Source organism: Lagopus leucura, unplaced genomic scaffold (assembly GCF_019238085.1).
Source record: "Lagopus leucura isolate 7727_CA_CO unplaced genomic scaffold, USGS_WTPT01 Super-Scaffold_100022, whole genome shotgun sequence".
Lineage (NCBI taxonomy): Eukaryota > Metazoa > Chordata > Aves > Galliformes > Phasianidae > Lagopus > Lagopus leucura.
Genome location: NW_024962275.1, coordinates 4,403,569 through 4,428,961, shown reverse-complemented (window position 1 = coordinate 4,428,961; position 25,393 = coordinate 4,403,569). Strand labels below are relative to the sequence as shown.

The window sequence follows — 25,393 nt, the reverse complement described above, 5'->3', positions numbered from 1 at the left end:
GAGCTTTGGGAGTGCATTAAGTCTGCAGTGATTCTGCCCCATATCCTAATTTCTTTTAGGGGAAAAGGAAGGAAGGAGGAAGGTAAGGAGAGGAAAAACTTTAGACAGCATGTGCTTCGACTCCAAAGAGATTACTGAGTGTATTCTGTTCTCCCTTGCTTTGGAAACCTTGTGGAAAAAATGCGAGCACAGTTTGTAAGAGCACAGGATGTTTGTTTTGCAGGGAGACAGGAGGTCTCCTCCTTCCCCCCAGGACTGCCCCGCCGTCAGCTGTGGCGGAGCTGCTTGTCATGCTGTGCTTCTGCCTCTTTTCCAACCCTTCACTTACATTTTTAAGGGAATTTGCTTGTGTTGGTCTGGACCAGCACTGTTCACATCACAGAACTTCTTACACAGTCCCTAGCAGTGATTCATGGCTTCGCATAAACAGTAATTAGCAGGGATAGCTATGCTTATGAAATCTTTTGGTGTACAAACATAAACATCTCCTGGTGCAGACTTAATTTAGGGAAAAAAAAAAAAAAAAGGCATCTATATGGCTGATGCCTCAGAATAAAAGCTCTTGCTCTCTCATTTCCTAGTCTGCTATTGGAGAGTTGTGTTTAGCTGTTGCGAGTGCGGAGCTGAATTACACTGCTGCCCTGGGACTCCTCCCAGGCATCCAGGTGCCACCTGAGCACGGTGCGATGGAATCAAGCTGTGGTTTTGCAGAGATGCAGCAGCAAGCTTTGTGGCTGCCTGGAGGAATCGCAGCTGGGTGATCACCAATGGAGCTCACCAATGGAGCTCACCAATGGAGCTCACCAATGGAGCTCGACTTGCCTCCTGCCGCATCACCGAGTGAGGGCACTGCCCTGTGGCACAGCAGCTGGGCTGACTCGTCAGAGACATCTGGTCTATTGAGGGGCTCAGTGGTGCTGTGAAGCTGTGGATAAGACCAGTGTAGGTGGTGAAGAAGCTATAGTGTGTTGGAAAAGACTCTCGTCATAAAATCACAGAACTGTTTGAGTCGGAAGGGACCCTTAAAGGCCATCGTGTCCCACTCCCCGCAATGGACGGGGACAGCACGGCTCCATAGGTGCTCAGAGCCATCCCCTGACCTCGGGTGCCTGCGGGGCTGGGGCACCACCAGCTCTCTGAGCAGCGATGTGAATGAGCTGCACTGTCTGCTGCTCTGAAGCGTGATCACGTCTGGGCAGATTTACCAGGGGTGTTGCAAAGAGAGGTGAATGCTGCCGACAGCTGGCTGTACAGGGAACCCAGACAGACCTTTCCTCTCCAGTTCTCTTGCATCTTAGATTTGTGTCCTGAATCTGCTAATAGCCTCCTCTAGGGGCCCAGACCTTTAGCAGCGCGTGTTGTCACAGTCCATCAAGCTTCTCCCTCCTCATCCCTCTCCTGGCTGCGCATGGGCCTGGCTGTGCTGGAGGGGAGCCTGCCTTGGATTTCCGGCCTTCCTGTTGAATCAGACCCCATGGGGCAGGCGTTTTCCTTCCTTGCCGAGGTTACGGTCAGCCCACAAGGAGCAGGGCCTGCTGTGTGCTGTGTTGGGCAGCATTGCTGCTCACAGCTGTCTGCCAGCTACATTTGTGTGGTGAAGTGCTGATAGCTTCGTTTTCTGAAAGGGGATCTCCTGCCTCTGACAGCCCCATCCCCAAAGCATGGATGTGCGTTGTGCGGTCACCCCTGGGCTGACACACTGGCACAATGTGCAGCCAACCTCCTGGTGACATCCCAGCAGCCTTCCCCAGGCTTTGGAGGGAAGGACTGGCAGGAAGCAGTGGAACCGAATTCTCCAACCTACTTGGATATGCCTGATATTGACTGATTATTACACACCTAATGTGCCTCACTGTGCATGTTTGAAGCTCAGTTTTTGGGAATCAGTTTTTTCTCAAGGCCTGTAAGATTCCTGCAGAGTGCATGGTGCAGCATACGCTCTGTGTGCTTCTCTTGAGAGCGGCAGGTGGCAGAGAGGTAACAGAAATGGCCCAGCTTTTACTCAAATAAGAGGAGAGATGATTAAAAATAGCATAGACTACAAAAATACATATCTAACTCTGTGTACACCACATCTTATAAATCTCATCCTGCCTGACTTTCAGTGTTTCAAGTTCCGGTGATTTCATTTATAGGGTAATTAAGGGATTTACCTTTTAGAGGTGTCTGCTTATTTCAAGTCTAACCATTGCAGCACTTAGGTAAGACTGAAGGATTTATGGAGAGCCAGCAGCTGACGTGAGCAGCACTGCCTGCAGGCAGGGGGTTTCCTTCTGCTTCATGGCCAGAGCAGGCAGCTCATGTGATGGGAAGGGGCTCCGCAGCCACAGCACTGTGTGCATGTGGCAGGAGGTCTGCTGTAAGGGATGATCCATACGTGAGGAGCGCGGATGTTGAGAAAATTAGAAAAATTGTAGCACGAGGGCTAAGCAGATGGCTTTTATCAGCAAGAATGAACCTGCTTTTCTCCCCTTTCTTCCTGCAGAAGCCCTCCAGAGGCCAGTCGTGTCAGATTTTGAGCCCCAGGGGCTGAGTGAAGCCGCTCGCTGGAACTCCAAGGAGAACCTCCTGTCTTGCCCCAGTGAAAATGACCCCCACCTGTTTGTTGCACTGTATGATTTTGTGGCAAGTGGGGACAACACTCTCAGCATAACTAAAGGTAAGAGAATTGTGCAGGATGGGATCAGGAATCAGTGAGAAGCACAGAAAGGAAAGCCACAGTGGAACAGCCGAGTTATGCGCTACACACTGTGGAATTTTTTTACTGTGGGAATTCTTCTGAAACAAATACAAATATTTCTTGAAGTCATAACCTTCTAAAAGGTTAAAACTATTTGAGGTTTTTGCATTGGACAAGGTTGTGTCAGAAGGAGGTCTCCACTAAGAACAAGAATTTGAGCTGAGAAATTGAAGTAGGCAGACTTCAGATGCAGGTCTTTGTCATTTTTATTGTTCTCCAGCATGCAGTCCTCCTATGAAAAATGACTGTGCAGATGCAGTGTTTTCTTACTTGATCCTCTCATTCCTTATGTGCACTTCAAGTCTGCTTGCTTGCTAATCAGAACAGATTTTTGCCATTTATCCACTCCTGGTCTAGCCCCATCAAGCCAACTCAGCTCAAATAAAATTTGTTGGAATCTTTTTTTTTAAGCTCAGACAGCATCAGAACTGCTGCAGAACTGCATGAAAATTTCACAGACCCTTGGAGCATGCATGTCATTCTATTTGGCTTCAGTGGTCCACTTAAGCTTAAAGAGACACACATGGTCCCTGCTCAGTCAGATACCCATTCTAACGACCTGTAAGCCAGAAATAATCCATCTTTTTACTCTGCTCCTAGATTTGCTGTGTCTAAATGTGTTCTCTGGTTGTGCTTAGGTGAAAAGCTTCGTGTCCTGGGTTACAATCATAATGGCGAATGGTGTGAGGCCCAAACGAAGAATGGACAAGGCTGGGTACCCAGCAACTACATCACCCCAGTGAACAGTTTGGAGAAACACTCCTGGTACCACGGACCGGTGTCACGTAATGCTGCTGAGTACCTCCTGAGCAGCGGCATCAATGGCAGCTTTCTCGTGCGAGAGAGTGAGAGCAGTCCAGGACAGAGATCAATTTCACTGCGCTACGAGGGAAGGGTGTACCACTACAGAATAAACACTGCGTCCGATGGGAAGGTAGGCTGCAGGCTGCCCGTGCTGCCAGAGGAAACCTTGCTGGAGTGCTTTGTGCACTAGTGCTCAAGGTCGAGGAGTAATAATTGAAACGTGCAATTGTGAGCCCCGATCACAGTGTTCAGCATCCGCAGTTATAATGAACTGTGAGCTTCTGACCAGGCTGTGATGAAGCACGCTTATTCCTTTAGCCAGCTGCTGAGATGTAACACAGCTCAGTAGCAAACTGCCATCCCAGAGCTACATCAGAGCTGAATGCAGTAGATACCATCAATAAGATGCTATCTGGCAATGGATTTTCATTACAGATGTTCAAAAGAACCTCTAGGAGTGCCAAATCAGAGAAGTCTGTGCCTGTTGCTAATAGCCCTGTAAGTTTAGGAACAGAATACCTTTTGAACTATTCAGCCTCATTTTAAACTATTTTAATTTCTCCACAGTATTTCCATGTGACCACTGAAAATGGGTAGGCACCTTCTAATTTGTATGGACCCCTTTTCCAGTGTCATCTTCTTTCTTTTCTATCTTTATGCACTCCAACTGTGCTGCGTTTCAATGGATGCTGCAGAGAAACGTTAACATAAGAATGAGGTTTTCCACAGATTTTTGTTGGAATTTCATGGAAACATTTTGGCTGGCATTAGGTTTCAGCAATTCTTGTTTTTAATGAATCTATTGTGAGCATTACCTCTTCAGATCTCTGCAGAAGTTGCAGCATGGATCTGGAGCATGGCTGCTGAGGCTCTTGCCAGCACCTGGTAATTGACAGTTATTGAAAGTGGTATATATCCAAGTTACAGTGCTTTGGTTCTTCCTTTTTCCTCCTTTGTAGACGCTCTGTGGTCGAAATCAGCACTGTGAGTTGCAGATGTGCTGCACGCTCAGGGGTGTGCGTGGTGACCTGCAGTATCCTTCCTCCTGCTGTCCCTGTAGCTGATTCCCCTTTGACTCACATGGATGCTGGCAGATGAGCAGTGTGCACATGTGAACATTCTGAACCCCGGCCTCCCTCAGTCAGTGTAAATAATCATGTGTCCCTCATGCCATGGCACGTTCTTCATTTTAACTGCAGGAGGTTTCGGTGTATGAAGGCTTTCATCCCAGCAGAGCCGTTTTTATCCCCCCAAAGCAATAATTTGTTCAGCTCTGTATTGCTCAGGTCAACTGTTCATTTCCCACAAAGTTGCTTGAATTGGTGTTTTTTTGATAAAATGTGCAGGTCAGCACAATGCACTAAAACAGACCTGCAGCCGGTGGTGGTTGGAAATGCAAAACAGAGAAGCAGCAGTGAGCGAGTGCTGGGCTTTGGGAGGAGGTGGCCGTGTGCCGAGGGAAGGGAATTACGCTGTGCCACGCTGCAATTAGCAGCCTGGCATGTTAAGTCTCATTTGTTTCCATTTGTGTTAACAAACTGGGCAGCAGCGCGCTGTCTCTGTGGCCCACCTCCAGCCTGCCGCTCTTCCTTTCACCTGCCAGAGTTTAGGGTGAGGAGTACAGGCAGCCAATATCTCTGCTTTCCCCTCGTGAAATGGAGGCTGCCGGATCTCAGAGCTGCTGCTGTCATGCTCCATTACCTGTGCTGCAGCACTGCGTGGCTCTGCAGAAGGAAAGCTGCTACCTCCAGCTCCCTGGGCACCTGGGGCTGCCACGGCCTGCTGTATCGTTAGTCAGCCTGTCTGAGGAGCTTAGCGTCAGCAAGTGCTGCAGGAAGGGTGAATGGCTGTGATGGATTGTGTCCTGCAACTGTGAGAGCAAAGAGCTTTTACAGAAGTGTGCACAACAACTGCTTGGTGTGGGGTGTGCCATGCATCGCAGAGCCCTGTGCTGTCTTTTTGCTGTAAGAAAGAGGAAGAGGGAAAGATGGGAGATGTGTACTTAGCTTTAGCATCAGTTTAGCACTGAGATTCAGCATCAGTTCCTCAGGGAGCCTTTTTTTTTCTTTCCCATTTTAATGGGACGTATTCTTCCGGACCACCTCTTAATGTTTTGTGTGGTTTTTTTTTTTTTAATTATTTAAATAAGACACTCAAAATGACCTTTTTGATTTGGCTGGCATGGTGCAGCTAGTCGTTTGGTAAACCACTTCCGTGGAGCAGAGCACTTGGTTTTCCTGACTTGGTAGTAGAAGGTTTCTATTGAGTAACCAGACTGAGCAAACAGCATTGCCCAGCCACTGTGTGAAATCCTGCTGTCCTCAGTATTAGGGGCACAGGACGTGTCTTGCTTCTCTTGGAGCTTCCTTCACTGTGGAACCTTCCTTAGCTCGTGGCTTAACTGCATGCAGGTCAGCTCCTTTACTGTGAATCTCAATCAGCTTTTTGGTGTAGGCTTTTCAGGTTGTTGGCTGATGGCAGGGTGGGAATCCCTTTGGGTTAAGGATGTGGTTCACATGGATCAGCACCCCTACCTCCAGTCAGGGAGCCAGGGGGAGAAAAATTGCCTCCAAAATGAGCATGTGTGGTGGGTGGGTGTTTTTTTTGGTTTAGTTTCCATTTGTGTTTGTGTGTGTGAAGGCATGAAGTGCTGTCCCACGGCCTGGGCATGGGGATCCTGAGTTCTGTTCCCCAACCTGTAACAGGTTTGCTGTGAAACCTTTGGCCATCTATTTAACTTCCTTCTCATAGGATCGTATAATCTGTCACAAAAATAGAAATATTTCTCATTTCTGTGAGATTGTGAGATGCAGGCAGCATAAAAGCAAGGACAGCTTCCTTCTCCATGGTTCCTTAATAATTCCAGGTGATCCAAGAGTTCAGCACAATTTGACACATCTATCCTCACTTTTATACACATTTTACACATTTTAGTCCTCGGTGTAACACAGGAACAGCTTGTTCCACTGCTCACCCTGCAAGTGCTTCCCAAATTGACATTGATTTACATTCTGATTGTGCTGGCAAACACTCGGTGGTCTGAAGAACTGTTTGCTTCTTGCCATGCAGCGGTAAGAGTCTCTCTTAAGTTGGCACCCTTCTGTTCTCAGAACATCTGTTTTTAAGGTGATTTCACCCCGGCCATGACAGGTGTTGAGGTTTGATCCAGTTACTTCAGCAAAAAAATATTTGACTCAGTTTGGTTAGAAACTGAGCTCTCGCTCCCCAGAACTTCCATAGGAGCTTTGCCATCAGCAAATGTAGCAAAAGGAGAATAAATAGGTTATCATCAGAGTAGTTAATGGTTCAGGTTCAAGCAGGTAATTGTTTTGTTCAAGTGATTTACAGGCATGTTGGCCACTGTGCATCTTCTCCCACTCCCTGGAGCCTGGGTGCCGTCCCCATTGTAATGGGGGCTGTGATTCCTCTGCAGCAGGAAGGTTGGCTTCTCGGTGTCGCTGCCTTTGTTGGATAATGCTCATGTTCCAGAAAACTTACAGATGGCATTGCTCTGTTGCAAAGGGCAAAGCTTGAAAGCCAGCAGTCACCCTACAGCTTGTAGCAGTCACTGACCAATTTGTGGGTTGTGTTCTCCTGTATTTTGTCTTCTTGGGGTGATGCCGTGTGTCTGAGCTGAGCATTTTACCATTGCAGTTCTTTTTACAATGTCCATGGCATGTGTGATTTAGCAGCTGCTGCCAATGCTGTCACCATCCATCCTTAAGCCTTTGCCTGATTTTCACAAACTGAAGCAGGGAGTTGGGGAAGCAGGGTGCTAAGAGGCCTCTCCTGTCACTCTGGCTGCCGTAGGTGATGCAGCTGCTGTTTTCACTCACCTTTTCATTTTCTGTATTTATTCGTAGTGCTCATGTAACCTTCAGAACATTTGTTCTTCTCCAGTGCCTCTTATTCTCATTTTTATAGTAAATAGATGCTTGCAAAGGAGCATCTGTACAGAATCTGCCAGTCTCCAGTTCAAAGACTCCTCAAGTTTGACCTTTTTTCTTCCTTCCCTGCAAACATTTTTTCCCCCTCTGCAAATGCATCTCCATTTTCTGTTAGACATGTTCACTTATTGCTGGAACTTCACAGATGTGTTTTCTTTCTCCATCCAAGCATTCTGTCTGGGTGGAGGAAGTAGTGCTTGGCCGCAGGTCTGGGATTTGGGGATGATTGGCATCCCTGTCAGCTTCCCTGCCTTGCAAAATGAGACAGATGGATGCTGCACATGCACAGACTGCACTGTTGAGTGCATATCCAGTGAGTCAGAAGGTTTCTCCCTCTCCATCAAGTGCTACCAGCACCACTTTGTTCTTACTGTGTTTGTGGCTTTTGTCACCTCCTGTAGCAGAAGATTGATCTTGAGTGTGAAATTGGAAGTACTAAATTGTAGCAGGGAATCACTTGTCCATTGCCTACCATAAGCTTTTAGGCTCAAAGTGGAGCTTCTCTTTGGATGTTAAAAGGTAACAAACATGGGTTACCAATGTGTCTTGACAGATCCCCACTCAGTAATAATTTTATTTCTGTTACTGATCTGTGCCCATGTCAAGGATGCAGCGGGCCAGCTATCTTACTTAGGCCAACAGCAGGGAAGCTACCAGTTTGTTACTGAAACTTCATAAAATAGGAAGGTAAAATGTCATAATTGAAATAATAATAATAATGTGATCAAGACGCAGAGGTAGGAAATCCCTGCTGTTGAGAAGCATCCCACAACCCTCACTGACCAGACCAGAAAACCATTTCAAGCAACAGCATGCCAGTGCAGTGCTATTTGCAGTCATTCCTCCCATGCTATTTCAGCAAAGCGTGTCTGTTTCTTTAGAATCTGTGCACTTCCCATGCAGATGTTGATCTTTTGCAGCTCCAGGCTTCTGCAGAGCTCGTGGTGCTGCAGCTCAAGTGGACGTGATGCGGGGCTTCTCTGTCGTGACTTCACAACGTGGTTTCTGCAGGTGGATGCTCCAGTGTGAGTGACGTGACTGAGCTTTCTGTTCTCCTTGCTCCCTCAGCTGTACGTCTCTTCAGAGAGCCGCTTCAACACCTTGGCAGAGTTGGTCCATCATCATTCAACGGTAGCAGATGGGCTCATCACCACTTTGCACTACCCGGCGCCCAAGCGCAACAAGCCCACTATTTATGGGGTGTCTCCAAACTATGACAAGTGGGAGATAGAGAGAACTGACATCACTATGAAGCACAAGCTGGGCGGTGGGCAGTATGGAGAGGTGTATGAAGGAGTCTGGAAGAAGTACAGCCTCACAGTGGCTGTGAAGACCCTAAAGGTAGGACCCTGAGCAGTCCTGTTTGTCTCCTTTTCAGCAGGAAGTGAGTTCAAGCTGGCTGACTTCCTCCAGCCCCACGTGACAATTTGGGGTTGGTGATGGCTGTGCCTTTCTGTACTTTGGCCTAGAATAGTAAATAGCTTGATGAGTTCATGATTCTCTGTGTAAACTGAGCAAGGGAGGGTGTTAACAGAGCAGCTTTTGCTTTAGAACAGATGAAATCTTAGAGAGGTACTGCTGTGGCATCCCTTGCGTTCAAGAGGGGGCAAAGGTGTGCTGATCATAGGTGAACATGCTAACACAAGTTGATGTATTAAGGAAGGTTGGGGACTGTGACTCAGCCAACATAAAATTCAAAGCCTGTATTTCAGGGAAACTCTTAATGCTTTGATTGTCTGTCTCATGTGACTTCTTTCCCAAAAGACAGGCTCCTTGTACCCAGTAGTCTTAGGCAATTGTTCACAGCTGTTTATTATCAGAAGATATAAGAGGAGGAAAAAGTGCATCCAAGCTAAAGTGTATTAAAATTCGTAAGAGGGCTTAATGAGGGACTGGATAATCAGTTCTGCTTCTGGCTCCGCTCCCTTATTCCTGAGTCTTGGTCTCCTTGCCTCTTGAAATGCAAATAATGCTCTGAGTTCAGAAGGTCATTGCTTAATTCATTTATGTTTATAAATGTGTCTTGAGATCTTCTGGCACCATCCACACACATTGCATTTGATTGCTTAATAGGAGTTTTATGCTAACTTGACACCATGTTTTCTATCCTCGCATGGACATGTGGGTTGGTCTTGCAGAAACAAACAGAAGAGGGCTTTTTGTTTGTTTCTTCTTGGGTTTTGATGGTTTTTTTTTGCAATGGAACTTTAGAAGTGCAGAGAGCTGTATAGATGTATAGTGTCAGGGGGAGAAAACTGCCTGGCTTTGGGGAAAATATTTCTTCCTTGCTGTCTGAACAGCGGCAACCTCAGTTTTTCTGGGTTGCTATGGCCGCAGAAAGCATTTCCATTTTGGCCTTTTGTGTATGGTGGAGATTCCCGTTCCGGCTCCCCAGTGGAGAAGAGCAGAAGCAGCAGCTTACACAGGCAGCGGGTGACACCTAGTGTTAGGGCCACCGCACGGGGACTGCGGGGCTGCTCGGGGCGCTGTGCGGTGGGACCGGGCTGTGAGCAGGGGGAGCAAAGAGTCCACGCCATACATGAGAGAGACAGATTGCTTCTCGGAACGTTCAGTTTGCTGCAGCGTCTTCTTTCTGCTTCCTGGCTGTGATGTGAGGATCCCTGATGCCTCCTGTCCCTCGTCTGTACCGGAGTATCACTGCTGCATTCCTGTACCATGTCTCTAAAACCCATCAAGAAAGGCAAACGACGCGTAGTGCCATCGAATCTCTGTTTGTGCGTTGGAGAAACCTCAATACAGACCATGACTGTTTCGAATACATCAAATAAATATTTAATGAAACATGACTGAAAGTGGTTCATAATGTAATATGGAACAGTGTGTGCCACTGGGGAATGCAGGAAGAACCAAGAAGAGAGTTAAGAAACACTTCAGTCTGCAATTATGCACACTAAAACCATCCTTAAAAGCAAATTTATACTCCACCTTCTTTAAATCCATCAGTCTGGTGCTTGACAGGTGGGGCTACAGCTGCCTTCAAAGTTTTGGGCGATACTTAAAAATGGCATTTATATTCCAGTTCTACATGGGAAAACAAGCCCTCGGCAGCTTCAAGTGACTCGCTTCGTTTTCTGCCAGAGAATGTTTTTCACAGCTTCACACGGTTCTCCTTGTTCCTTCCCTGTCTACTCCAGAAGAAGGATGGAGGGGAGGGAGGGTTGAAGGCACCGAGGATCCACGCAGTTCATGTTGTGGAGCAGTGCTCAGCAGCACCCGTTTGTCATTCAGTTTTCTGTCGTGTTACAGCTAGCACAGAGCCTGGATCACACGAGAAGACAAATGCTGCACAGGCTGTTTTTTCAGCCTCATGTAACTGGCAAATGCTAGGCAGCGTGTTGGGGTGTAGATGGTTCCCACTGGAATGTTTAATGGGAAACCCAGCGACCTGCATCAGACACAGCAGGATTTCACAGGGTCTGTGGCCATGACACGACGTGCTCTGTGTTTGCTTTTTTGCTCCTGATCCTGTTGAAAGGGGCAGGAGGGCTGCAGGGACTGCACTGGAGCATCGTGCCCTGTCTCAGTGCCTGTGCCCCAAACTCAGTTCCCTGTGAGGGCTGTTCAGTGTTGAGCTGCTGGGAGCTGCCCAGCTTTATTTAATGTTTTTTTACCCCAGCAGATGGGGCAGCATGGAGCTGTTCCTTGGTGAGCTTTGTGCAAGTGCAGGTTGAGGCATTGCCCTGTTTTTTTCTGGGAAAATACTGTATTGCTGGAACTGTTTTATTTGTTCTGTGGTTTTGTACAGCGGAAGATGGAAGCTGGTAAAATTCTGCCATCAGATTTTCAGGGAAATCACTGTTACTGTAATTCTCTGCATGCATCCTTCCTATTAATTTGGTCAGTGAAAGGCAATAGATTTAAAACCACGGAGCAGCAATGCAGAGGAGCAGCCTTGTGCAGCCTGCATAGCATACATAAGATAAGTGCGTGTTTAGGTTCCTTTTGCAACCTGGATTATTAACCCTGTTTCCTTTGCTAAAGAAAATGGTTTACGGTTCTGTTCCCCAGGACCTTTGGGCGATTCGTTTTGACAGAGCGTGTTCAGAAAAACACAGCTGCCAATCAAGCTAATTGGCAACGAATAGTGAATGATGGATTGAAGCTGTTTGAAAGAGGCTCTCATCGCTAACTGCAGAGCAGAGTGCTGGCTGGATCTTACAGCAGCAGCCCACTGTTATCATTCTCACCAGCAGCAGTAAATCCTTTCCAATCCTTCCTTAAAACACTTCGTCCATGTAGGCTGTCAACATTAATCCACCGATGAAAAAAAAAAATATGGATTTAGAAAGAAGCATTGCTTTAGGAATGGATCTGTATTTTTGCACCACTTTGAAATGACCTTCGGGCCGTGGGGGTATATTTGCTTCAGAATATGTATCTTCTGAGCAAGATTGGATCTTCCTCAGCTTTCTGTTGTGCCAAGCAACTTTATGGTGCTCAACAAATAGGCAGTGACACATCTGCCCAGACCCATTACGTCATGGGTCAGGCTCTAAATGCCAGGGATGAAATCTGTGAAACCTCGGGCTCTCAATTCCCCTGCTGTTGGCCGTGCTTCTCTTTGCAGTGGGGTTTTCTTGCTCAGACCCACTGAAACTGGAGGCTTGCATCTCAGCAGTGGCTCAGACCTTAGCTTGGGTGTAGGCTTTCTTTTGGTTTTGTTCCTGTTTCATTTCTTTCCGTGCTGTTGATTCTGTGTGGGTTTTTTTTCTTGTTAGGAACAAGCGCGCTGAGCTTTTTCCTTTTCAACTCCTGAGTGGTCCTGTGAGAGGCCCTTCACAAAAGGGATATGGATTTTCTTGCCCAAAAAAGCTCCCTTACAATAAGAGTGATAAAAACGTATTTTTACAAAAATCCTACAAAAAAAGCCCCAGCAAAACAAAAAATGTTCCTTGCTCCCTGGCATTGTGATGTGGCTACGGGGAAAAACTACCTTGAAAGAACTGGGGCTGATGCTGTCACTTTGCAGTTCTTTTTGTGTCCTCCTCTGTGCACGCTGTCCTTGCCAAAGCTTTGCTATTGTTCTGCAGGAGGATACCATGGAGGTGGAAGAGTTCTTGAAAGAAGCTGCAGTAATGAAGGAGATCAAGCATCCGAACTTGGTGCAATTATTAGGTAAGTGATAAATACCAAGCAGGGGGATTTGAACTAAACCCTTGTGCAGTGATATGGATGTTAAGGAGCAGATAAGCTGCTTACCATACCAAGGCTTTAAATACAGGCACTTATTGTCTGGCAAAATTCACGATTTGTACCGGTAATACATGATTTTTAATGATCTCGTCTCCCTAACGTTTCAAGTTGCCAGAGCCTGAAGCAGGAAATTAAAATCCTCTGTTAACCACTTCCAAGCAAAACTCATTCTCTGTGCAGTCCCCCTGTTTGCAGCCGTTACAGATATACGTTGCCTGAGATGACAGACTTGAAGGGTCGCTGATACTCTCAGGTATTGACAGTGAACTTTATCTTGGTCCATAGGGGTGTGCACACGGGAACCTCCTTTCTACATCATCACAGAGTTCATGACTTATGGGAATCTGTTGGATTATCTGCGTGAGTGCAACCGGCAGGAGGTCAATGCAGTGGTGCTGCTCTACATGGCAACCCAGATCTCTTCAGCCATGGAGTACCTGGAGAAGAAAAACTTCATCCACAGGTACGAATGGCACTGAGTGCTCCTGAATCTGATCTGAATCGGAATCTACATCTCCTGATGTACTTTAAGATTGCCACAGCCTTCCCTTCAGCTGCATCCCGTGTCCTGTATTGAACACCCTGTCTATCTGCTATGTTCTGGTGCAGTGTGTTGACCTGTCTGTAGGATGCTCTTCTACCTGTCTATAGGATGTCTTCTGATTGCTTTTCTCCATTTTTATTTCTTTTTTGAAGCAGACATAGGTTAAAGACATACCAGTGCTTTTTCAGTTTGAACAAACACCTTAGATATAAATGCTTCCTCAAGGAACAGGCTCTTAATGGCTCACATAAGCCTCTTCTCCTTCGTTGATTTCAACAGCCATTAAAGGCTGCTGCAGACAGGTGACACTGCTGGGTGTGCGCAGGTGCTCACAGCAAAGCCACCCTCTTAGTGCCATCTCACCCTGTGTCCATTCTTGTTTATTTCACTTTTTCCCTCCTCTGTAGAGATTATTGTCCACCATTGTCCAAATTATTTGACTTTAATAATGTCTTTGCAGTCTTAAAGTCCCAAAGACTCTGACCTTTAAGTGTGCTGCAATTATAGCTGGAGCTTTGCATTCTTTGTCTGTAGGAGCGACCTCCTAGCAATATAATGACACATCCTGTGTGAGAGATGAGAGCTGCTGAGTTCAATACAAGATGTTCTCTGTGCCACAGTGTGACCTTTCCTGCCCAATTAGCTAGAATGTGGAATTAGCACATGTTTTTTATAGAGGCAAATATGAAGATCGCGTGTAAAGTTTTAGGTGTTCCTCAGACATGTGTTGCTTTTGCTGCCTGAAGGAGCTGTTTAAATGCTTCTATCAGTCAATGAAGCAAACGGTGATGCTGCAATTAAAATTTCCACCCTTTGAATTGCTCTGTTGAAAGTATTCCATCCCTTCAGCCTGTGGGAAGTGAGCTTTAAAATCTGCTTTGTGTGAGTCCCGTTTGTCTGCTCTCCCATTCATTTCAATTCATCTTATTTCTGATGACCCATTTATCTAAAATAAATAGTAGCATTTTTCCTTATCAGCCACCCCCATACCCACCTACCCAATTATTTTAAGAGTGTTGTCACAATTCACATCCGTGAATTCAAATGCTGGGCTGTGACCTCATTTAATGAATCAGGAAGGGGGAGGAATTTGATTATGAAGAGGAGCTTTTATTTAGACATACATTGTAGTAATCGGGATTGATAAGAAGATATATTCAAAAACATTGTGAAAATATAATGGCCTTGTAGTAAGATGTACTTTTTTCTCCCCCTGATTTATTCCCATTGAGCAGAACAAGCAAAAGAAACAGCAGAGTCTGCCTCGTATCTAGAGAACATCTCACCTTTTCTGGTAGAATCAATTTTTAGTTCCATGTAACATAATCTGAAAAAGTGTTTTTAATGAAACCAGGTATTAGGAGAAATGTGTTTCTGTGCTTTACGTTTCTATGCATTGCTGAGGATGCTGGCAGCATGTTTGAGCAGGGGGGTGGCAAATGCAACGTGTGCATCTCTCACCTGCCAAGGTGAAAAAACAGGGAGGAAAGGCTCGATCTGCTTATAATCCAGCCTTCTGGAAACATAAGTACTGATAGCAGAGGCCAGGGTAGTTTGAAAAGGGCAGAACCACTCTTGTTTGAAGATTAGGGCTGAAAGAGTAAGAAGAAACTGCTGTCCTGCAGCTGCCCACACAGGCTTTGTTCTGCCTCCTCGCTTGGCAGCTGGGTTGCTGCTTTTGTGGGTGCTGTCACTGAGTCCTTATGGTCACCCCTGGCTTTTTGGGGGGGTATGGTACAAAACATTGTGCTGTGAGATACGTGGCACTTGGGAGGGAGTTAAACCTGGCACTGAACAGGGACTGGGAGAGGAGTTGTGGAGGGTGAGTGGTGGTGTTTGGGTCATGGAAGCGCTGGGGAGGTGGGCAAGAAGGGGAGGCGCTGCGACGTCTTTAATTCAGCGCTCCTCCTCAGCTATTGATAACTTGAGCACTGACATTTCTTTACATTATTTTTATCCTGAGGGTGGCAGCTTTTATTGAAAGTGAGGGGGTTCTTGGAGCTTTCATTTTGCATTTAAAAAAAAAAAAAAAAAGTTGGGCTGCCAGTCTTACAAAGCCGGAATGGAAAATAACTTTCCCTCTTCCATGTGTGCGCAGAGCTGCATAATTTCTGTGTAGTACCCTGATCAAAATAATCACATGCAGGCCCGGGTTTTTGGGGAACTGCCTCTTGCTGTTTCCTCGCTCTTGCTACAAGTGACAGGATAGACTTCTCATTGCCTGTTTTCGTTCTTGTTTTTAGGGACCTCGCTGCCAGAAATTGCCTCGTAGGGGAGAACCACTTGGTGAAGGTGGCAGACTTTGGCCTGAGCAGGCTGATGACAGGTGACACGTACACTGCCCATGCTGGGGCCAAATTCCCGATCAAGTGGACAGCACCGGAGAGCCTGGCCTACAACAAGTTCTCCATTAAATCTGATGTCTGGGGTAAGAATTTGCATGAGCAAATTAATTCAGGTGATAGTCTTGTGCAGACTTCCTGTCCTGTTTTGGGCTGTGAACTGAGGATGCTGCGAAACATCTCAGAGCGCGCTCCCCTCTCTGAGCTGTGTTGTTGTATCAGAGTGCAGGAATTAATCTCTGCCAAGTCGGTCTTGGTGTGGAGAACTGAGGGTGCAGGCCTGGCTTTACGTGTTGGAGTCATTGACAAGTATGAAAACAAAGGACACCGTGGTGTTTATAGAATTGTATGAAATGGGGCTGCAGGGCAGCCGTGCTGCTGACTTGATGGAGCTCTGGCACAGAGCTGTGAAGCAATATATTGCTTTATCGCCAGGAACTTTCAAACTACTTTAAGGAGAAAAGTGAGGATCTGGTTCATTTTATGTTAAAAAATTATGTGTGTATCTGTCTGTCTGGTGATAGCTCCGAGCTCGTCTTTCTGCATTTTAAAAGAATAATCTTTGGAATGAGATGAGCAGAAACAGAGAGAAAATTTGATGACAAATGGTTATTGAAGAGCCCTGAGGTGCTGATGATAAGACTAGGCTTAGCTAAATGGAGCTAAATTCTATGAAATCTGACTGCAGAAAATCTCATTCTACTTTTTTATCAGCCTTTCTTTGGGTTTTATATCTCTCCCATAGCTACTGGTCAAATTCTCAGAAGTGCCCGGTGACATACGATACAAGTTTGCAGGACTTCGTCCCAGGGGCACTTTGAAAACGTTACCCCAGCATCTGCTGTGCATTTAAAAGATCAGACAGTGGTGAAGCAGCAGTGAAGTTCTCTGGAGTTTTGAGGAAACGGTGCAGAGAGAGGCTTTGTTTCGAGGGAACTCACAGGGCATGGCTGACACAAAATGTTTTGGAGATGAGGGAGCTGAGCTAAGCGTTTCTTCTGCTCCGAGCTGCTGTGTGACGCTGCTGGCCGCGTGGCTGCAGGGAGCCCTGCTGTACTGCAGTGGTGGAGTCCTGGAGATCTGAAAGGAATATTGGGTATCTTTAATTAGGCTTGGTGTGACCTTGCAGAGTGACAGTCAGTGCGGTGGACTTGGGGATCTGATGGGAGCGAGCTGGCTGTCCCCAGAGGTCATGGCTGCTGCTGGCCATGCCAGGGTTTAGATGCTTTTCACCTCGCTGCCCCGAGACAGAAATCAAAGAAAATTGTGCACAGAAATGTCTAATGTAAATTGCCCTTGGTGGTGTTACCATGTAATGTGATGTGATTTCCTTACTTATGCAGAATTGTAATCGCTTTCTCTTCAGTTTAAGACCAGAATAGGGTGACTGAACCAATTACATGCAGGTTGTTGAACTGGTGTTGAGTCTATTCTGCATGGCTGACTCCTGGGTTAGCTGCCTGACCCCGGTGCTGACCTGCATCCCCGCTGAGTCTGGGGACTTGAATGCCTCTCCTGTTTCAAGAACCTTTTGTGCTCTCCCTTTTTCTGCTCAGCTTTCCCTGTGACCAAAATGTCTCATGCAGACTTGGTCCCGTTGGTCGCATCTGCTGAAAATCTGCTCTCACTGCCAGGCCCCTCTTTCCCTTCCAGTCTGCAGCTAAACAAGGGCACCCCAAAAAACACTGAGCTATTAAAACGTGCCAGTCCTCTAGGGAGAGACTGCAGATGAGAGGAGCTGTCAAACTGAGGAGAGACTGCAGTGCTGCAGTGAAACAGTTTCAGCTAATCCACTGTGAAGTCTCTTAATTGTGCCTTTAATAGGACTTGAAGGATCTCAAGGCGTTCAGGTTTGAGACAACTGATACATTCAAAATTAGTCTAATTCTATTCTGTCATATCGCAGGAGACTTGTCTGTGCTGACGAAGGGGCTTGTTCCACTGCTTTAACAGTGAAGCTAATGCTGAGCATGGAGTCTGAGCCACTCAGAGCTGCTTTAAGTGTGCTGCACTGTTCAGTGACCGCTCCCACAAAACAGTCTTCTCAAATTTAAGATGAAAACAAGGTTTGTTGATTTCTCTTTTGTTTCTTTTCTACCCACTGCAGCCTTTGGTGTTCTGCTTTGGGAAATTGCGACCTATGGCATGTCCCCTTACCCTGGGATCGACCTGTCTCAAGTCTATGAGCTGCTGGAGAAAGACTATCGCATGGAGCGCCCTGAAGGCTGTCCCGAGAAAGTGTATGAGCTCATGAGAGCATGTAAGTGTTCTTCAGCTTTGCAAATGCTGCTTTGTGGCTCTTCAGAAATGCAATGAAAGTGGCTGCATCTGGTCACATCCACCCAGAAATGAGAAACTCTCTGTTGGTTCTAGTGAAGATGCAGTGCTGTGTGGAGCTGCTTGGTTAAAGCTGCTTTCCCCAAAGGATGGAAACACTGTGAAGCCAGCCATTCTTCCCTGCTGGGAGCTCACAGGCCTTGGGGAGAGATTTGTTGTTCAGCTCAGAGGTTTTTTTTCCTCTGTTTCCCTGACCGCTTACAGAAAAACTTGTGCTGCAAGGGTGGCACAGGAGGTTGGTGGGCTTCTTAAGGGGCTGGGTGTTGCTTTTCCGCTATGGCCTTTTGGTATGGGACTTGTGATGTGGTGTTTTTTCTTCCTGAGGTGCTCCTCCCCTGCCCTCACTTTGGCTCGGTGGTGGTTGCAGATGCCCAGCACCATTCGCACTGCGTTTCCATGTTGGTCTTTTCTCTCAGCCATTTTATAAAAAAGGAACTGTGATAGCTGGCACCTCCTGGTGTGCCCTAATGGTTGTGTGGTGCTGGTAGGAAGTTCTCAGTGCTGGTGTTTTTGCAGGCTGGCAGTGGAGCCCCTCCGACAGGCCTTCCTTTGCTGAGATCCATCAGGCGTTTGAGACGATGTTTCAGGAATCCAGCATATCTGATGGTAGGTCTGGGTCCCTCTGGGGCTGGCAGTTCCAGGGACAAGGGACACCTGTGTCGTGGACTGTGCACATAGCTCACAGGGGCCTGTGTCTAGATATAACGAGCCAAATGGCTGACCAGCCCTAAGGATCTTCTTCTTTGTGTTGCTTCATTTCTTTTGTGCAGTTAACTCGGAGCAGTGCTCTGGTTTGTATATTCTGTGTATTACAGTGATCTGGTTTTTTTCTTCTGTGCATTGCAGAGGTGGAGAAGGAATTGGGAAAGAAGGGCATGAGGAGTGTAGTGAGCAATTTCCTTCAGGCCCCAGAGTTACCAACCAAGACACGAACATCCAGGAGAGCTGCTGAAAGCAAAGATGCGAACGAGGGCTTGGAGACTGCACATGCTCGAGGCCAGGGGGAATGTGGTAGGTTTTAATTAAAGTCATTATTCCTTCAGGAAACAATAGAAAAACAAAAGGCATGCCCAGGTCTTCGCCTAGGAAAAGCCACGTCTGAAAACAGGTGCCATCTTTGTCTATCAGCATTGTATTTCTGGGTGGCAGGCTGCTGGATTTGCTTTCCTGCGTTCAGAACTCCTTTTATCACTTATTACAGAAAGGCAGGCTGTTAATCTTGGGACCAGATACAAACATAGAGCATCTGGGAGTGTGAATCCATAGCTGGCTGAGCAGTTGGTGCTATACCTGCCGTTGCTTAGAGAAATCCTAGGAGTTCTTTCAACTTAATGGCAATTGCCTACAGCTCCCTATAGACCAGAGCCTGAGCACAGCCCTCTGGTCACATTCTCTTCCCATTCCCTGGTAGGAGCTATCAGTGGGATCTCCCACAGCATCCAAGCCCTGGGTAATCTGCTGTGTTCAAGCCTCTTTACACTACCACACTGCATAATTTAAAGCAGCACGATTGCTCAGGTTTAGCAAGCCCCATAAGGGAGGTTTCTTCACTGTTTCATCATACCAGTTCTGTGCTTGCAGCAGTGAAGAATATTACTCTTGGCAGGTACCAAATATAATTGCAGCAAGGGACAAAGAGGTATTTACAGAATCTTCCATGAAATTAAACTCTATTCAATCAGTTTCTCCAAGCATTTCTCTTCCATTCTGAGGTAATGAACACAGTGGTAAGACACTGAATTTATACAGTAGATTTGTATTCGGTTTGCTTGAAAAAGAGCGAGATAAAAACAAAATACAGTGCATGATAAACACACCCTGTCTGACCATACGTATGACTGACCTTTTTTGGATGATGACAAACTCACCTAGTGGTACACGTTTGAGAAGCAAATGTACCTTTCAACAAAGAAGGAAAAAAAACAACACAGGAGGGAGTGTAAAATGTTGGAAAGGTGTCAGTGACTCAAAGAGAAAAGAAAGTTATTTACAGAAGGGCTCAGGAACGTACTGACTTATGAATTGACTTGTTTTCTAATGAAAATACAAAGAATCTTCTGTTTCTTTTGGAAAAAGATTTAAATATTGAGCACAGTATGCCTGTATTTTTATTATAACTTAATTAATGCAACATAGTGTTAAGGACCAGTGGTAAATCCAGCCTGCTGTATATGGGAGGCATAATTGCCTAGTTTTGTAAGCTTTGAAGTCAAATAGCTTCATTTAAATACTTAAGGACTTTGAGAGATTCGAGTGCAGCAGGAATAATGTGATTTTAACATTATGCTGGTTATTATTTCAGTCTCTATTGTGAAAAACACATTTCCCATGGAGGTTTCATTGCAATTTCCTGTTCGGTTGTCAGTGTTCTCATGGTCCAGTGGCTGGAAGCTGGTCCTTAATGAAAGCTGCTGGTTTTCCCTGGGTCCCCACAGCTCCACTGTGTCTGGTCACAGTACAGCCCTGGCCACCTGAAGAGCTGTAGCAGCTCTTCTATTTGTTGAGGTCTACCTCAGTTTGCATATGAATGGCTCAGCACTTGGTCCTTTGGAAGCATGCTCTTCTCCCAGAGAACACGGCTGTTTTTCTTCTAACTCTCCCTCCTCAACCTGCCCTCTGCATGGTGATGACCGGTATGTGACTAAGAAGCTGCCTTCTTTTGATCTATGTGTCTGCTTCATCTCCTTTCTTACTACCTACTTGAGCTCTAAATGTATATGCTGCCCTAAAGGCATTGCTCTCTTGAATTAGCATGCCATCTGAGTGCCTGGCCTGCAATGAGACCCCCAGTCAGTCAAATACAGAGACATGCAGGACTCAGTATAAATTTATTATAAACCACTATTCATTTTTAAATACCTCTTGTAAGTGGAGAAAGGGTCACCCCACCGCTTCCTTCTGGAGCAGTCCTGCTGAAGGAGGCTGTTATTCCCACTTCCCTCCACTACTGCGCTGATCTTCGTGGTGATGTGACCTGAGGCATTCAGCTGCCAAGGGAGCCTTGGTTTCTGCTTGTGAAAGAGTTATTTCCATTCCCTATGAAGAATGACATCAGGGAAGGAGGTTAGGAGTATCAGAAGCTAAAAGAACAAGGGTGGTTTACATAGATTTCTTACTAATTCAGAGGGTCAGCCGTTCTAAAGGCAGCAACCTCACAGGGACTGAAGAAGCAGCCTCATTATATTTGTCTTCTTCTCAGTATGAAGTTCAGACAAAGCCTCTAGATGCGAGGATGGGAATCTGAACGTAAACAGTTTGTGTTTGTATGTTGCTGTTTAAATCAGAATCCTACAGGGAGCGTAGTTTGGCAGGTGAGTGTGTGGGGCATTAGGAATCACGTTCAGTCTGGGCTTCAGTGTAGCTGTACTTGCATTACTCCTGGTCCGAGGGTGGTTTTCTTTTCAGAACCTGCACCTTTTGGAGGTGCTGAAATGCTTTAGATCCTGGAAGAAAGCAGCTTCTCCTGGCTGTTGAAGCAAAGCTCAGTAGTCTCTTTTCTTTCCCTTGCAGACCCTCTGGACCATGAACCTGCTATTTCTCCTTTGCTGCCACGGAAAGAGAGAGTGGCCCTGGAGAGCAGTTTGAATGAAGATGAGAGGCTGCTTCCAAAAGACAAAAAGCCCAACCTGTTCAGTGCCCTTATCAAGAAGAAGAAGAAGACTGCCCCTACCCCTCCGAAACGGAGCAGCTCTTTCCGAGAGATGGATGGCCACTCGGACCGCAGGGCGGGTGGGGAGGAGGAGTGCAGGGATGCTGGCAATGGAGCTTTCATTGCTCCTCCCACAGAAGCAGCCGACCCCTCCAAGTTCCAGAGCCCAAGCAACGGGGCTGGTGTCACCAATGGGGTTGTCGCTGGGAACTCTGGGTTTTTGTCTCCCCACTTAAGGAAGAAGTCCAGCACAATGAGCAGCAGCCGGGGGGTGTCTGGTGAGGAGGAGAGCAGTTCCAACTCCAGCAAGCGTTTCTTAAGGTCCTGCTCAGCCTCCTGTGTGCCCCACGGCGCAAAGGACACGGAGTGGAAATCTGTGACTCTGCCTCGGGATCTGCAGTCCACAGGACGCCAGTTTGATTCCTCCACTTTTGGGGGACACAAAAGTGAAAAGCCAGCGCTGCCTCGAAAACGGGCCAATGAGGCCAAGACTGACATTGCTGTCAGGGGGACGGTGACCCCCCCTCCACGGCTGCTTAAGAAAAACGAAGAGACCACTGATGATGTGTTCAAAGATGCGGAGTCGAGTCCTGGCTCCAGCCCGCCCACTCTGACTCCAAAACTTGGCCGTAGGCAACCCGCCGTCCCCCCTTCCTCCAGCATGCTGCACAAGGACGATGGAGTCAAATCCAGTGCCTTAGGTACCACTGCGACAACGGACCAAGGTTCTGCTGCCAAACCCAACTCTGCTGCGTTTGCAGGTGCCAGCAAAGCTTCTGTCGAGGAGCCGCGGCTGAGGAGGCTCAAGCAGACCTCGGAGTTGGCAGGGAAGGACAAAGGGAAGTTGTCGAAGCTGAAGCCAGCCCCTCCGGTTCCACTGTCTTCATCCTCTGTTGGCAAGCCTGGAAAAGTATCTCACAGTCCCAGCCACGAAGCAGCAACAGATGTGGTGTCTGGTCCTAAATCCAAACAGTTGACTCAGGTTGCAGATGCTGTGAGCAGTGAAGCTGTCAAGCCAAACCAGTCGGGGGAAGGTGTGAAAAAGCTAGGGATCCCTTCTGTACCAAAGCCACAGTCCTCTACAAAGCTGCTGATGAGCACAGCAACCTCAGCTGCCTCTTCCTCATCTGTACCCTCTGCCCCGGGGGGGGGACCAGCCGTCGTCTACGGCCTTCATCCCTCTCATATCCACCAGGGTCTCTCTGCGGAAGACCCGTCAGCCCCCAGAGAGGATTGCCAGCGGCACCATCACCAAGGGGGTGGTGCTGGAAAGCACCGAGGCTCTACGGCTCGCCATTAGCAAGAACTCTGAACAAATGGCCAGCCACAGCACTGTCTTGGAGGCTGGCAAGAACCTCTACACCTTCTGCGTGAGCTACGTGGACTCCATACAGCAGATGAGGAACAAATTTGCCTTTCGGGAGGCCATCAATAAGCTGGAGAACAACCTGCGGGAGCTTCAGATCTGCCCAGCGACGGCTGGCAGCGGCTCTGCGGCCACGCAGGACTTTAGCAAACTGCTCAGTTCTGTGAAAGAGATCAGCGACATTGTTCAGAGGTAGCAGAAGCCAGGTTGGAAAAAAAACAATACATCACAGTGGGCCAAAGTCAACTGTGGAGAGAGTAACAGCATGTGTGGACTGACCGAGGACTGGGGCGTTTGGGTCTGGGCTGTGCGGAAGGCGCAGACTGTTGATGGACGCCCCAGCTCCAAAGAGCAGGGTTGTGCTCAAGAGGCACTTTCCACCCTCTTAGCCCAGATTCCCTGTGTTTCATATACTTGTAATCGTCTTATCTGTGGAGTTCCTGCCTTGTGGACTACAAGTCTAAGTGCTGATGTCACGTCATGCCTTTTGATTAATATTTTATTGTTCTGGACAAAACGTTAAGACTGAAGCCAGACTGATGGACGCTGAGATGCCATCCTCCTCAGGAGGACTTCCTACTGCGTTCTGCCCCTCCGCCCCACTGTACACAAGGCTGAGTGTCTGAATAGCAATATACCTATTGCATTTCTTGGGAGAGCTGCAGCATGCATCCCTGGCCCGAGTCTGACATTTAGCCTGGCATTCATGCGACAGATTTGGAGCCTGAGAGAGGAGGGGGGGTGGGAAGTTGTTAGTGTAACTTTAAAGAACGATAGAATGCTACAAGTGATGTTTACTCACATTCTTCCTATGATTCCACCTGCTGCCCTTTGTATCTGTGTTTTCAGCTTTTCCTTGATGCTGTTGAGCCCAGCTGAGCTGCCTGGGTTCAAACTGTCGCAGGCAGCACCCACTGATGCAGCAGCATTTGCAGATCTCCCCCGGTAGCACTAGAGGACTGGCAGAGGGCTGAAGAAGGACGCTGCTGGCGTTATTCAGGCTGGTGCTCGGGGCAGGGGGTGGCAGAGGAGGTGTGGGAGCAGCAGGCGGTGCTGAGCACAGCACTGCTGTGTGGGTGACAGGAGGGGATAGCTTGGGCCGAGTTCAAAGATACCACTGTGCCTGCAGCAGTTGCTTCAGTTGAGCTTGCGCATCGCCGATGGGCAAGAACTGCTGTTTCTCTACTTGTATTTGCAGCCTTTTCTGTTCTGTGGGCCTGGCTCCTGTGCTCCTGTTGAGACTGGTGCCCTTCCCTTGCCATGCCAGTGCCAGCTCCCTGTGGAGAGCTCGGACGCCGGTTCTTGGGGTTGGAACTGCCATCGCCTTCATGGCTGTGTGGCTGCACCCGTTGTGTGAGGCTCAGTGAAGACTGCAGCCACCTCTCTTTGGGCAGATCTCCCAAGGAAACTGCCCCAAAATGATGACAGCAAGGCTGCTGGGCTTCCTGCCCACGGTCCTGTAACCTTCCCAGCTGATGCAACACAGCTGGGGACTAACTGTGACCTGTGACTGTAGTGAAAAAGCAAGGTTTAGGGCTATTAACAGTGCAATTTAACTTCTTAACAGTTCCAAACAAGAGAAAAAAAACCCATATTTTCTGTGTCCTGTTCCCCGTAACTTTTGTGGCCCCTCTTGTGTATCTTAAACACTGATTGCCTTCAACTGTATTTTATGCTGTTCTCTTTGGAACTGACGTTTTGTATATGATTTCCAGTAGTTCACTCTGTGTGTTCACGCCGTTCCTCGCCCTCACAAACAGCCCTGACTTAACCCATGACAAATGTTTAAAAGAAAATACACACTTCTGCCACAGGCTGCCTTTAAAAATGTAAGAGAAAACAAAACACCTTGGACTGTCTCTTTCCTGGAGGTACTGTTTTTACTTTGATAACATATTGTGCCACTATATTATACATTTGTATCTCGTTATTACACTACTTTTGTAGACTTGTCTTTTTTACAGTGTGTAAATAGCTCTGTCCTTCATCTCTGCGATACTTAAGGGGGTCGTTTCCTCTTTAATTTGGTCCAGTACAGATTGTTTCTGTACATGACTTTCAATTCTGCCTCCTCTCTTTCTCTACCTTTTTTTTTTTGATTCATTTTTTATTCCGGCCTCTCTTGCGTAGTGTATTTAAAAATAAATCAATGTTGAGGAAAGCCCGTGTTTGCCTGGTAACAAATGTTTTCAGTGCCAGCTGCCTCTGCTGAAGGGCACCTTTGGGCAGGGGGGGGGGGCACTGAGGTTGGCATTGAGTGCCAAGCAGTGTCTGAAAGGAGATGCTGTGCCTTAATAAATGAAGATAATAGAATCGCTATGGCTGGAAAGACCACCAAGATCATCCAGTCCAACCATCAGTATTATGGAGATGCTAGAGGGCAAAGCAGGAAGGGAAGGAAGAGAGGGCAGGTGGGAGCGCTGTGCCCCAGGCTCTGCAGTTGCTCGCTG

The 25,393-nt window shown here is 47.2% G+C and overlaps 1 protein-coding gene across 1 annotated transcript in view; it reads left to right on the top strand.

Annotated features, from left to right (window-relative positions):
- Nucleotides 1-25,095, top strand: part of ABL1 (ABL proto-oncogene 1, non-receptor tyrosine kinase) — a 65,437-nt gene extending 40,342 nt beyond the window's left edge. The window contains 11 exon segments of the mRNA XM_042878695.1: nucleotides 2,486-2,659; nucleotides 3,379-3,674; nucleotides 8,560-8,832; nucleotides 12,543-12,627; nucleotides 12,991-13,168; nucleotides 15,493-15,677; nucleotides 17,699-17,851; nucleotides 18,445-18,534; nucleotides 18,775-18,939; nucleotides 21,439-22,721; nucleotides 22,723-25,095. Coding sequence (XP_042734629.1) covers nucleotides 2,486-2,659; nucleotides 3,379-3,674; nucleotides 8,560-8,832; nucleotides 12,543-12,627; nucleotides 12,991-13,168; nucleotides 15,493-15,677; nucleotides 17,699-17,851; nucleotides 18,445-18,534; nucleotides 18,775-18,939; nucleotides 21,439-22,721; nucleotides 22,723-23,139 — 3,299 coding nt within the window. The 3' untranslated portion in view covers nucleotides 23,140-25,095.
- The last annotated feature ends 298 nt before the right edge of the window (nucleotides 25,096-25,393 follow it).